Source organism: Camelus dromedarius, chromosome 10 (genome assembly GCF_036321535.1).
Source record: "Camelus dromedarius isolate mCamDro1 chromosome 10, mCamDro1.pat, whole genome shotgun sequence".
Classification (NCBI taxonomy): Eukaryota; Metazoa; Chordata; class Mammalia; order Artiodactyla; family Camelidae; genus Camelus; species Camelus dromedarius.
In genome coordinates, this window is record NC_087445.1 from 62,870,072 (window position 1) to 62,883,380 (window position 13,309).

The 13,309-nt window shown below is 44.7% G+C and overlaps 1 protein-coding gene across 7 annotated transcripts in view; it reads right to left on the reverse strand.

Annotated features, from left to right (window-relative positions):
- Window positions 1-13,309, reverse strand: part of ASTN2 (astrotactin 2) — an 849,846-nt gene that overhangs the window by 185,385 nt on the left and 651,152 nt on the right. For all 7 annotated transcript variants that reach the window (XR_010382793.1, XR_010382792.1, XR_010382791.1 and 4 more), the window contains 2 exons: window positions 4,302-4,435; window positions 2,612-2,760 (listed from right to left, as the gene is read on the reverse strand). Coding sequence is in view for 4 of the 7 variants with exons in the window: in XM_064490458.1 (XP_064346528.1) it covers window positions 2,612-2,760; window positions 4,302-4,435 (283 nt within the window). In the remaining 3 variants the exon portion in view is untranslated. The remainder of the gene's footprint in view (window positions 1-2,611; window positions 2,761-4,301; window positions 4,436-13,309) is intronic.

The window sequence follows — 13,309 nt, forward strand, 5'->3', positions numbered from 1 at the left end:
TATTCTGTGCCATAAGACCAGTCTCAATAAATTTAAAATGACTAAAGTCATAAAATGTGTATTCTCTGATATGAAAATGAATATATGTATATATACATGCATGACTGGGACATTATGCTGTACACCACAAACTAGTAAATTGTAACCAACTATACTTCAATTTTTTAAAAAAGTATATTCTCTGATACAGCAGAATCAAATTAAAATTCAATTACAGAAAAAATAAATGAAAAATCCTCAACTATATGGAAATTAAGTAACATGCATCTAAAGAAACCATGGGTCAAATAAGAAAACAAAAGGGAAAATAGGAAGTATTTTGAACTGAAAGAATATGAAAATCCAATTTATCAAAAATTTGTGGTAAGCCACTAAAGCAATAATTAGAGGAAATACTTACAAGAAAAATCTCAAATCAGCAACTTCAGCTACCACCTTAAAAATCCAGAAAAAGAGGAGCAAACTAAATCCAAAGCCAAAGAAAAAACAAAGATCAGAATAGAAATCAATGAAATAGAAAATAGCAAAAATAGGTGAAATCAAAGCTGACTCTTTGAGAGGACAAATGAATTACATAACCCTCCTTCCAGACTGAGCAGAAAGAGAGAGATGAGAGAAATTACCAATATCAAGACTGAAAGAGGGATACCACTATAAATTCCATAAATACTAAAAGAATAACAACAGAATATCATGAACAACTTTTTACCAGTAAATTTTACAACTTATGTGAAATGGATAAATTCCTTGAAACATACAAATTACCAAAATCACTCAAATAAAAAAATACATAACTTGAGTAGCCCCATGTCTCTCAGAGAATTAAACTGGTAATTAAAACCTTCTTACAAGAAAGGCTCCGAGCCCAGATTATTGCACTGGCGAATTCTACCAAACAATTAAAAAATATATATTACTAATTCCACCCAAGCTCTTTCAGAAGATGAAAAAGGAGAAATATTCTGCAATTTACTTTGAGAGGCCAGAATTATCCTGACAACAAAACAGACAAAAGCATCACAAGAAAACTACAGATCAAAATCCCTCAGGAACATAGATGCCAAAACCAAGCAAAATTTTAACACAAGTCCAACAATATATAAAAAAGATAATGCATCATGACCATGTGAGATTTGTTTATTCCAGGAATGCAAGGTTTTCTTTTAAATCATTTGAAAATCCTTCAATGTAATTTACCACATTAACAAACTAAGAAACATACACTGTATGATCATTTCAATAGACACAGAAAATTCAACATCCATTTTCTAATTAAAACAAAACAAAAACCTCAGCAAACTAGCATTCAGTCTTTTATCACCAAGCATAATCAGTAAAGATGCAGGCATTACGCTGGGAGTAAGACAGCCTGGCCGTGGGACTTGGGAGGGTCACAGGCCTCTCTGGGATTCACTTCCTTGATCTATAAAAGCACACTTGGTAATCGTTCAGAGACTAATGTTAGCAAAATGGCAGCATAAGAATTTCTAGCACTTGTCTCCCTCTGCATCCTCTCAACCACCTCCACTGAAATATCAATTTCAACAACTATCTGCACAGAAATACCTTCACAAGAACTATGGTTTCTAGGTGAGGGATCTCATAGCACCAGGGTGAGGTACAAAAATAATATAATGTGCTTTGAGGAGGGTAGGAAAGATAGATTTACTTTACTCCCATAACCTCTCCCCCAAGCCTCAGCAGCCCAGGGCAGTGAGAGAGAAACCATCCTGGAAGGAAAGGGAAAAGTGAGCGCGCAACTTGCACCCCAGGGCCGACTCCCATGGCTGCACGTGGCTCCCAGCAGGCTTCTGTACAAACCCAGGCCTCTGGTTCATCCCAGGAACTGCCGGCTCAGGAGCCCCAGCAGCTTCCATGGCACCAGACTCCCAGTGGGCTCTCATGAACCCAGGCCCCTTACCCACCCCAGCATCTGCCAGCTCCAAAGGCCCCTGGCTGTTCCTGGGGCCCAGGCTCCCTAGTCCTCCTGGGAACCCAAGTTCTAGGAAATTAGCCTTGAACCCAGGCTTCCAGCTGGGCCCAGCACCAGGCCAACTACTACCAACTCAGGCTTCTGACCCACCCCAGAGGCAGGCTGGTGGCTCCTCTGGTCTCTGGCCCCCGACACCCCAGTACCAGGCCTGCCCTCAGGTCCTGCCTCAAGGCCAGTCCCAGAGACCCAGGCTGCCAGCCTGCCTAGAGCCAGACCAGCACTACGGCAACTATTTCAGCACATCTCACTAGAATAGGCAATTCCTTGAATTTCCTCATCTAGCTCCCAGAGATAATATAGTTACAGGTCAAGGTCTTCAAAAATGCAACATGTAGGCCTTCCCAAGTAGAATTTTTTGAATTAACTAACACTTCAGTATATGGCTTTGAGGATCCAACTTAAGAGAATCAGGAATTTTTCCAAGTACAATTTCCTACCTTCCCCTGCAGAAAATCATACCAGAAAGCACACAGGTGTGGGTACTAGGTGACAATCACTAAACAATGAAACTTCCCAGTTCAGATGACACCAAGCCTCCAAAGGCATTTAGAAAATCCCAGGTTCCCTTCTCTGTCACACCACCTCGGCCAAAGAGGAAGTCATAGGCTTTCTACTTACCCGTGTAGAGGTCTGTATCTGTGTATTCATCCACCTTCTTGTGCTGCAGAATATAGTCAGAGACCTTGGTCCCAATAGCTGGCTGAACATCTACCCACTCCAAGGAGACCACGGTGCTGGAGGGCTCTACGGTTGGGGAGAGCCGCAGCCTACGGGGGTGACAGGGAAGGTTGTTTGTTTGCCAGCCAGTATTGTCTGGGCCCCCAAAGAGTCAGCTTGTGTCAAGATTAAGAGCACAGCATTCAGTGTGGCTTCAAATTTTGATTCAACCCACCACCAATCCCTTATATAGACTCAGGCAATTAATTACACCTCTTTCAGCCTCCGTTTCCTCGTCCATAAGGGGGATAAGAAGAGCTCCCTTTCAGGATCGATGTGGGATCCAGTAAATTAATCTAAGCAGGCAATATGTGCTCACAGAAAGTTGATTAGCTTTCCATTTATTTAAAATATATTCTCAATGATTCTTCACTGTCAATTAACTTGGCAGTGCCTTCAAACACAGTATCTTCCAACTCGTCTGCCATTCTCTTCAATCCCCAAATTTATCAGCCAACCTTTTAATATCCTTAAATCAATACTCCCTCACAGAGGGCAGGAATCCTGGGGACTCCTTTTATAAAAAAGTGAGAAATAACAGAATGATTGAAGGTGAGCACTGGGAGGGTCCTCTTAGAGAGGGGAGTTCATCCCCCCATTTCACAGAAGGTGACAGCGAGGCCCAGAAAAGGGAATGATCTGCACAAAGTCACCCGACCAGCTGGGGACCGAACCATGGTGGTGACTTTGCTTGTCCCCAGCCCAGATTCTGGCTCCCTTGCCACTCCATCCACTGTCTCCTCAAGGACTATCTTGCAATGCATCCTCAATACTGGCTCCTGCCCAGATCTCTGCTCCTCACACGGCTCTCCCTCTGAATCACATGTCCCAGTCCTTTACTTCCTCCAATGGTGAATGCCCTGCATCAGGGCTATCCCATGGGCTCTTTCTTTTGCCTGAAACATGACTGTTGCCGTTTCCCGCCTGCCTAGCTCTGACTCTAATTCAGGTCTTCTCAAGAGGCTTCCCAGACTATCCTCTTCTCCAACTAAAGCATCCCCCCCTTTATTTTCTCCATTAGTGTGTCTTTGTGGGTTTTTTTTTTCGTATTTTTATTATTTAACTTTTTGAGCGGTATCACAGTTTCCTGTTTTTGCTTTGACATCTGTCCCCCTCACTAAATGGTCAGCTCCCCAAGTGTCTGTCTTGCTCATCGACGAATTCTCCAGGGTCTGACACACAGCAGGTGTTCAAACATTATCTTTTGAATGAGTGAGTAACATAAAGTTTCTTAGAATAGGTTCTACACTTTCTCTGTCTCAATAGCCGCAGTGGTCAGCACAGGAACTGACAAAGCAACAGTGAGTGCCCGGGAAACCTTTGTTGAGCGGATGAATGAAGTCAGGAAGGACGGATGGTGTGGCATTGCTAAAACAGCATGCACTGCGATTTGAGTGTCTACCCCTGAGCCATGATTCTGTTCTGCTAAAACTCCCTGCTTTCTCAAAGAAGGAGGTAGGGGCCCCCAGAGACTTCAGGGATCTGGTGAAGCACCCTAGGAACAGAAGCCAGCGATGGCCTGGGTTGGCAGGAGAGGACTATGAGTCCATGGGAAGGGGTGGCCAAAGGAAGAGGGGCCATACATACGTACACCGGCTGCGGGAGAGGGCTGCAGTTGGGGAGCCCACTGGCATCAAAGGCACTGAGGTCACACCTGCACCAGTCATCGATCACGTCCCCTTTCCCTGAGCACCAGTAGGAGCTCATCAGTGCACTCTTGAAGGCCTGAAATAAAGGAGGACAAAAGAGATGATGATGACAATGGTGGAGAGATGGAGAGTGAAGGTTCCAATGGCCACGATGGCAGCTGACTCAAGCTCCAGAGTAGCTCTCCTGGGCACAGGACAGCATCTCTTGCCTAAATCCCTAGCATTCTACTACCAGGCTCTTCTACTTGGAGCCATTCTCTCTACCCAGCAGTCAGAATGAACACTGGGAACCCAACCTTGACTTTAAACCTGGAGTCAGGCTCCTCTTCCGGACAGCATAACACACTGGACCACACCTAACCATCACATCACCTTGCCTGTCTCACCCAACAGACTCTGACCCCACCAAGGGCACAGGCCATGACTTAGTCACATGCGTTTTCTCATAGGACTGAGCACACTTATTCAGCCAGTATTTACTGAATAAATGAACAGACACTGAAAACCTGATCATTAGGCCCAGGCTCAGATGTGCTTTATGCTTTTGTCACTCCATTTACACTGACATTTCAAGGCACTGGGGATTCAGAAAGTTTGACAGCTTTTTTCAGACTTAAGGATACCAGATAACATTGATCTCCTCCTCCTTTGCCAGGTAACAGATTCTGCATAGTCTCATGTTTTCTTTAAGGTTTTTTACTTTCTGTGTACTTTTTAAACAAAAGCTTCATAGTGCCTACTATCAAGGACACCTGATTACCCAGGTGTCACTTTTTTCCATCTTATATTATTCAAAAGACAAGTACAGCATGTCTGTGTAAAGTGGGTCTGGGGTCTGCCTTCTTGGCTACAGGACACGGATCTAGAAGGAGAAAGTGTGTATCAAGAATGCGCTTGTGTAAGCCTCCAACTCATTTCTCTCAATGTCTCTGACGAGGAGGCTCCAATTATTCCTGCCGTATGTTCTTACCCATATCCTCTCCAAGGGGACCAACAAATGATCTAATTTCTCCTGAATTAAGAATAGTGACCCAAAGAAATGAAAAAAGAATTATAAGAGCTCATGTTCATGAAGCACCTAATTACACAGTGTAAGGTACTTTAAAGGCATTAAAAAAATGTAATTCTTACAACAGTCCTGAGGACCTTCACTTACAGGTGAGAACTAGCAATCAGAGCAGTGAAGTAATATCCCCAAGACCACACAGCAAGCAAATGATGGAAGCAGAAACCCGACCCAGATCTCTGTGACTCCTAAGCATAGATCTTTTCTATTTAACCATGTAGGACAGTGGGGTTGACCCCAAGTAGGGTTGCCAGATTCAGTAAATAAAAATACAAGATGCCCAGTTAAATTCAAATTCCAAATGAACAACTTCTTTTGTTTTAGTATAAACATATCCCATTCAGTGTTTGCATATAAAGTATGTGGGCCAGAGTCTGGTACACAATAATAGCGCTGTTCTCACTAAGCGTCAGAACCTAAGTTGGGAACTAACGTCCGCTCTCCCGCCAGCATCAGAGGGGGGCACTCTCATGAGGGCAGAAACCAGATGGGACGGCATGAGGTCATGCTGACCGACAGACTTTCTTCTCCCTCCATGTGCAGGTTCTCGCTTAAATTAACCTGTACAACTGCTCACGGCTTAAGATTCTGTAGCGTCTCCAGCTAGTGCTGAGGGCTGGCTTAGTTGCCACAGTGGTGAAATGTGGGGCCGTGGGTGAGAGTGGCACAGGTGGCAAGAGACTGCCTCGGAATCCAGCGTGGGGAGGAGGACGGAGAACATCCTGTTTTGCTTGTGTATGTGTTTTTGTTTTTGCGTGAGTGTGAGTGTGTGTGTGTGTGTGTGTTGTAATCAACACTGGAGCTTGTGAAAAACAAAACAGGAAATCTCTCTGGACTTTGTTTCACCATCCAAGCAGTTCTTGGGAAGAAATCCTGCCTGTGAGTCTCCACGTCCACTGGCTCTTTCCCAGACCCTGAGGAACAGAATGGGGACTGCGGCAATGGCCAGGCAAACCGTGGACAGAGCACAAACACACCCTGGTAAAAGGCCTACATCAAACACGGAGCCCTCGCAAAGCAGCAGAAGCCAGCGTGTGTCAGCGTCGGTCGAGTCTTTCCTTACGTCTTCAGTCCTTGCAACACTCCATCCCGAATCCAATTAGATCCCAGGGGAGGAGCAGCGTGGAATGTTCCAGCTTCAAGGGATTCTGTAAATCATCTAATCAAATCTGTTTTACAGATGCATATACAGTGGCCCAGAAAGGCTAGCCAGCTGATCCAAGGTGACAGAGCAACTTTGTGATGAAATGACCCCATTCCTCCATTTAATCCTCAAAATCACCCTTTAGATGGGTGTCCTACCCCCATTCACAGACATGTGGACGAGTAGGGATTTGAACTAAAGTCCATCCGAATTCTGGCACCCTTGACTTTCCCAGGTCGCACAGGAACAAGAAATGCCAAGATTTCATCCAAAACATCCTTTTCAGCTGCTCTGCTTGTATCATGTGCTTCTGTGTTGTTTGTGTGTATGTGTGTGTCTGTGTGTTCTCAGAGGAAAACGAAACCTTACACTGGAGGTATTGTTGACTCTTGGCTTTTGAGTAAGTGAAGGGAAGTAAGAAACAAATCTTGCACTTCATACAGGGCTAAGGGCTACATTTGCATGGCCACTGGTTTTCTTAACAAAGAAGGTTTGCATTTCCACTACTAGTAAATGCTTCCAACTTCTGGCTAATTAGCTAGCAAACCAAGCCCGGCAAGAGGAGAAAACAGCCACAAAAATGTTAAGCAACCAAAATAAACTAGGATTTATTCCTGACTCTATGGTTACTTTCCTAATTGAACTTTGCATAAGTCACTCCTCTCTTTAAGCCTCAATTTCTCCATCTGTAAAATGAGGACTCAGAAGTTATATTTCTGAAGGTGTAATTAACATCCTCTGAGAAAGGAGAAACAAGATCCAATCACTAATTCTAAAGGACCCAGTGTCATTAGATGAAGACACACACCATCATAATTAATATAGTTCAAATGCTATGACGTAATACACACATGTCAGACTGCTAGGCTGTTATCCTAGCTTTGTAGGAGACTAATTCCTGAGCCCATGCTCACCAGGTTTGATGGTCGGAAAGACCAGATTGATGAACTTAGGAAGGACTGAATCTGGCATCGTAGCAGTGCTTGTGCAGAGGCAGAAATAGTGGTTTATAGCCATCACCTGGGCCTCTCGGATACCTGAGCCATCTGCCATTCAGTCACCAGCACACCCCCTAGCAGTGGCTATAGGAGATGCCAATCATTCATTGCCCTGTTACAGGAGTTGGAGACCAGGGGCTAGAGTACTCACGGGGGGTGGGGGGGGGGTGGGGGGGTGGCAATTCTGGTCTGTCCTGACAGTGAGGGGATTAACTGGTCGTCTTGTTACAAATCAATGAGTGCATAATTAAGCAGCATGCGTGAGAAGACATTTGGGAAGAAAAGTGGGTAATGTTGGTTGATTTAAGTCTTCTTATTCCCCAACAGAGCAGGCAGGCAGGTATGTTGACTTTAAAACACGACCTTAAGTATCTTTGACATTTCCCTCATCAAGAAGTGGGATCTAGGTTCTCTCCCCTTGAGCCTGAGCTCCACGGTGGCTTGACCAAAACTAGTACTTCTGCTTCACTTTCCAGGTCCAGGCCGTAAGAGTCTGGCAGCTTCCACATCATGTCTCTTGGGATGCTCACTCTCAGAGCCCAACCACCATGCTGTGAGGAAGCCCAGACCACATGGAGGCTACATGGAGGCATTCCAGTCTATAGACCCAGCTGAGGTCTCAGCCAACGGCCAGGGTCATCTGCCAGATGGGTGAGCCACAGACATCCGCTGACCACAGCCACATGAGAGAACCAAGTAAGAAATGCCCAGCTCAGCCCAGTCACCTCCAGAACCATGAGAGACAATAATAAAACGATGCTCCTTTTAAGCCACCCATTTTGGGGATGACATAGGAATAAACAACTGGAACAGCAGGTTAATGCAAGTCTGAATAATCCTGCAAGATTACTTAGAGGATTACTTAGAGGATGTAGCAACTAGGGAGCAGCTGAACAAAAGGAAGCAGAAATCTTAAACTACATACTCGTCCCAGGAGCTAGCGGGCTCTGAAGTGCACACACTCATACTCATTGTCACAGGTGCCTGGCCTTTCAGATCCGAAAGAGTCCTGAAAGGTGAAAGCAGCCCTCACAACGTTGCACAGACTAAGAGACCCAAAAAGGAAAAGAGACTTGTCTAAGTTTCCACCACAAGAATCTGGCAGGAAATAAACTAAGTTTTTCATATCAACTAACCTTCACTATACAAGGCTGCCTACCTTTGGAACTGGGTCTGAGCCGTTCATTTGTTATGCTGTGAGACAGGAAACAAACACAACAGCAACATTTACTGAGAGTGTGATAAGTATTTTAATACACATTATCTCTTTCAATCTTGTCAAGAGCCCTATGAGGCAGATTCTGCTGTTACCATCCCCATTTTACAGAGGAGGAAACGGAGGTTTGAAGGGTGAAACAGCCTGTTCAAAGTCACCCAGCTAAAAAGCGGTAGAACAAGGAATTGAATGCAGGTCCTTTGGTCCTACCATCATGAACAAGATCCCCACTAATTAGAAGATATTAGTAATAGCACTTAATATTCATTGAGTGCTTATTACAAGCCAAGTACTATTCTAAATTCTTTACATGTATTACTCCTCACAACAACCCTAGCCACTTAGAGATATATTAATTCATGTAATTAATGTTCCCAGCAACCTGTGAGGTAGGGATGTTGTTAAGTTCCATTTTACGTTTGTGCCCGAGATCCTAGGGCAAGGAAGTGGCATCGCCAGGACATGAACCCAGGAAGTCTGGCTCTGGAGCCCGTGCTCTGAAATGTAAAGCCTCCAAACACACAATCTGACAGAGACAAGCCATTTTTTAAATATGTTATTTATAGTCCTGATTCCCACCCCTCCCCCTCCCCCTTTAGTATATATTGAGATTTTTCATTGTACTGATGGGAACGGACCAGTGAAAATGCCACAGATAACTGCCATTTACATTTAAGTCACATGTCTGCAATTTCATCTGGTTCAATGTAAGAGAAGCCACAGGAGTGAAAAAAGCCTCACAGGACAAGGATAGAGAACACGAAAGGAGTAGAAAGTGCCTTGGACAGAAGAGTCCCAGGAAACTCTAACATTTTCTGACTAATGTGCTGTGGGACCTCACAAGTCATTTACCCTCTCTGGACCTTACTGCCATCTGCATTTTCTTCAACTTGGACATACACTCCACAGCATTGCCGGTTCTAATCATTTTCTGATTTTGCTTTCTTCTCAAAGCTGCTCACAATTTTCCAATCCCCTTTAAAATTTTCATCCTACACGGGATCCTTTGAAAATTCATGCCTGTAGACAAAACTATGTGAACAGTAAAAGAATCAGCGGTTCGCAGGGGTTGGGGGGAAGGGAACAATGAATCTGGAGCAAGGAGGATTTTAGGACGGTGAACCTATTCTGTATGATACTGTCATGGTGGATACATGTCATTACACGTTTGTCAAAATTCACAGAGTGCACACCAGGAGTGAACCTTCAGGTAAACCCTGGACTTCTGGTGATGATGTGCCAGTGTCGATTCATCAGTCGTAACAAATGCCCTAGTGTGGTGAGCGATGATGAGGGTGGGGAAGACTGCGTGGCGGGAGTGGGGGGACAGGGGCTATATGGGGACTCTGCGCTTGATACTGAGGATTGTGCTGGGAACTTAAAACTACTCTAGAAAAATTACGTCTCTTTTAAAAACTCCTCCCAGCTAACATCCTCTCTGCAGAGGAGGCCCCACACACAATGAGCGTGCTGTTGATGGTTTCTGAGGAGCGAGAGTAAGAAGAGGCATTTCTTTATTCTAGGTCTGGCGCTGGGGCATCTGTCTCTCAGCTCCTGTCAGGCTCCCAGTGACCTGTGGGTGCAGCAGCTCTTACTGTCCCAGTAATCCTTACAGAGAGCAAGGGTGGGGTCAGAGGAGTGATACCAGCCCGGGTCCCCCAGACAGAAAGCAGTGGAGCAGATCGTCTCGAACTCGGAATCCCAAGCTTTGCCCGCTGACCTCCCTTACCCTACCCCTCACTCTCAGCTCCTGCGTCAGATCCCCCCACTCACAAGGCCACACAGAAAGAGACACTGATAGGCAAGGACCCACTTCCTATATGAGAATTTGCACAGCTCAATTTATGGCTCTATAAATCACGGGAACGACACCTAATTTCCCCTGTCAGGATAAACTTCGCTTTTCAAGCCATTCTCCCCTGAATGATGAGAGCCCGACAGAACAGCTTGTTAATCTGGGCGACAGGGGGAAGATGCTTAGAGTCAGCCAGACTCTTTCTTGCCACACTTACCTCTGTTAATGAAAAAATATTAAAGAAATAAATACACAACCCACTGAGAGGCTTCTGCACGGGGCTCTGTCAGCTGTTTTCCAAGATGTGCAGAGACAAGATGATGGGGTTATATGATCCCCAGGCAAGGAGTTATTTTTCTTGTCAGTTCACTCTGTATTTCAGCTCCCATCCACCTTATGTAGAGGATGGAGAGCTGGGTTTTAAAGCATTAAAAATGACAGTGAGTATTTTTGAGCATACCTATATGCCAGACACAGGGCTCGGTGTTTGCCACAAAGTCATTTCACTTGCACAATGCCACAAACTGGGTACTTCCATCACTCCCATTATACAGAGGGTGAGACTGAGGCCCCAGGGAGTCTGGGTTCCTGTCCTGTGTCACATAGCCAATATGTGGCAGAGCAAAATTCAAACTCAAGAGCCTCAAATTCCAAAGCCTAAATGTTTCACCACTATGAGCTTATTTATTCTTCATAATAAACCCAGGTATCAGGTTGCATTGTCTCCATGCAATCTTTGAAAAAATTGAACCTTTAAAAAGTTTGGGGCTCAAGTGATCAAGTGACTTGAACAATGTCACTAATCTAGGATGATTCAGAGTTAGGATTCAAACACAGAGCTGATTCCAAAGACTGATTCATTGGAAGTATTTTTCCCAAATACCAAAGACAGTATTTTTTTCTAAACACTGACTTATTTTTCCTAAATACTAAATACTGAAGAAGCAGGAGTTGAGGTGCATGCATATTCTCAGGAGGAGACAGGGTGACCAGTCAACCAAATCCTCATGGGCCAGAACAACACTCCAAAGTTGTTTCCAGGGACATGAGTTCAATAGGATATTTACTGACTTTGAGTTTAAAAAAAAAAAAAAAAAAAGGAGGTGGTGGGGGAAGTCGTCTCTGAGGTCAAATAAGTTTGGAAAAGACTAGATCAAAGAAAATCAAATAGATTGTTCTACACAGAATTTTTCAGAGCCACACATATGCTAATGGTCACTGGGAAGCCCTAAGAAGGGAATGTATAAAATGCAGCATTTCCCAAACATATTTGTCCATGGAGCTTTTTTGGTTCTCTGCACGGCATCTGAGGATCTGGCGCCCTGCAGAGTCGTTTCCGTGTGACGCTAATCTACGTTCTGAACTGGACACAAAGCCCTCGGCCAGCCAAGAGCTCCTCAGGAAGCTCACCCCGGCTCCGTCGGTAACTGCGCAACTTTGGCCAAGTCAGTCTCCCTTTCTGGTTATCTCATCTATAAAATAAGGGTTTCGGTGTTCTTATGTCAGAGGCCCCGAACTTCCTCCGACACACGAGTGCGAGAAGTATGTGTGGCTCCCACGGACACTGGTCCAACTCAGGCACCCAGCTCAGGCCCCGGGCCACTCTGAGGGCCTGAGCCCACTCCTACTGGCCTCTCTGGCCGCAGATCCTGCCACACCCTGCTCGACGGCTGTGGGGCGTCTGGATGGCCTTGTGCTGCTGTCAGGCTCCCCCAAATCTCTGCTTCTTCTGCCAGCATCACCTCCTGCCACCAAGTTTTTCATACTCTATTCTCCAGCTATGCTCGTCTCATCTCTTGATTTTTACATGCTATTTCCATTCCTTGGAACACTCTTACCCCATCCAGTAATTTCCTCCATTGACTAACCCATCAGCTTTCAGCTTAGAAACCACCTCTTGCAGGCAGCACTCCCTGCCTGACCCTCCCACAACTGGGATAGACCCCTTCTTTCATAACACATCTCTTCCTACCTTCTATCATAAAACGTATTTTACTGTGTTATATTTCATAGTCTATTTCATTACCTGTCTGTCTCTCCTAATAGGCTCTGTACAAATTGAGGTTGGAGTCCTGTCTGCTTTGTTTACTGTTTAATCCCTGGGCCCTGACCTACAGTAGGAGCTCAGTAATTGATTTATAAATTGGTATACCATAAATTAATTAATGTTAAGAACATGAATCCTGTCACACCTTTCTCCCTTTGCCTCCTACTCGCCTTGGCTTGGAAGATTTCTCCTCTGTCTGGGACCAGAGAGAAATTCTGCACTCTTAACCTCTGCATACTCCTACCAGATGCTAACTTCACCCCTGAGACCAGCCCAGGAGATCTAAGAGCCAAGACTCTTGACATAAAAATCTTCTACATCTTCCAGTAAAATATGGAAGGGCTTTTTGAGCTTTTGGTACAAAGCATCCCAAATATCAGAAGGGACAACTGCAAAATTACTTTGAAGTCTCTTTCTTAAATATTTATGCAAATTACATATTCTACTCCACAATAAACTCTGGCTGGCTTTAACATTGAAACAATGGAGTTTTTCCCAAAGTGTTTCTCACAGTGTGATCCCTGGACCTCTTGTCTCATTAATGACCTGAAGCGCTTGTTAGAAATTCAGATTCCCAGGCTAAACTCATAACCACTGAATCAGAATCTTGGGGAGAAGGACCCCAGCACTTGTGATTGAAAATATTCCCAGGTGACGCCTAGGTACTATTAAGTCCGAGAATCT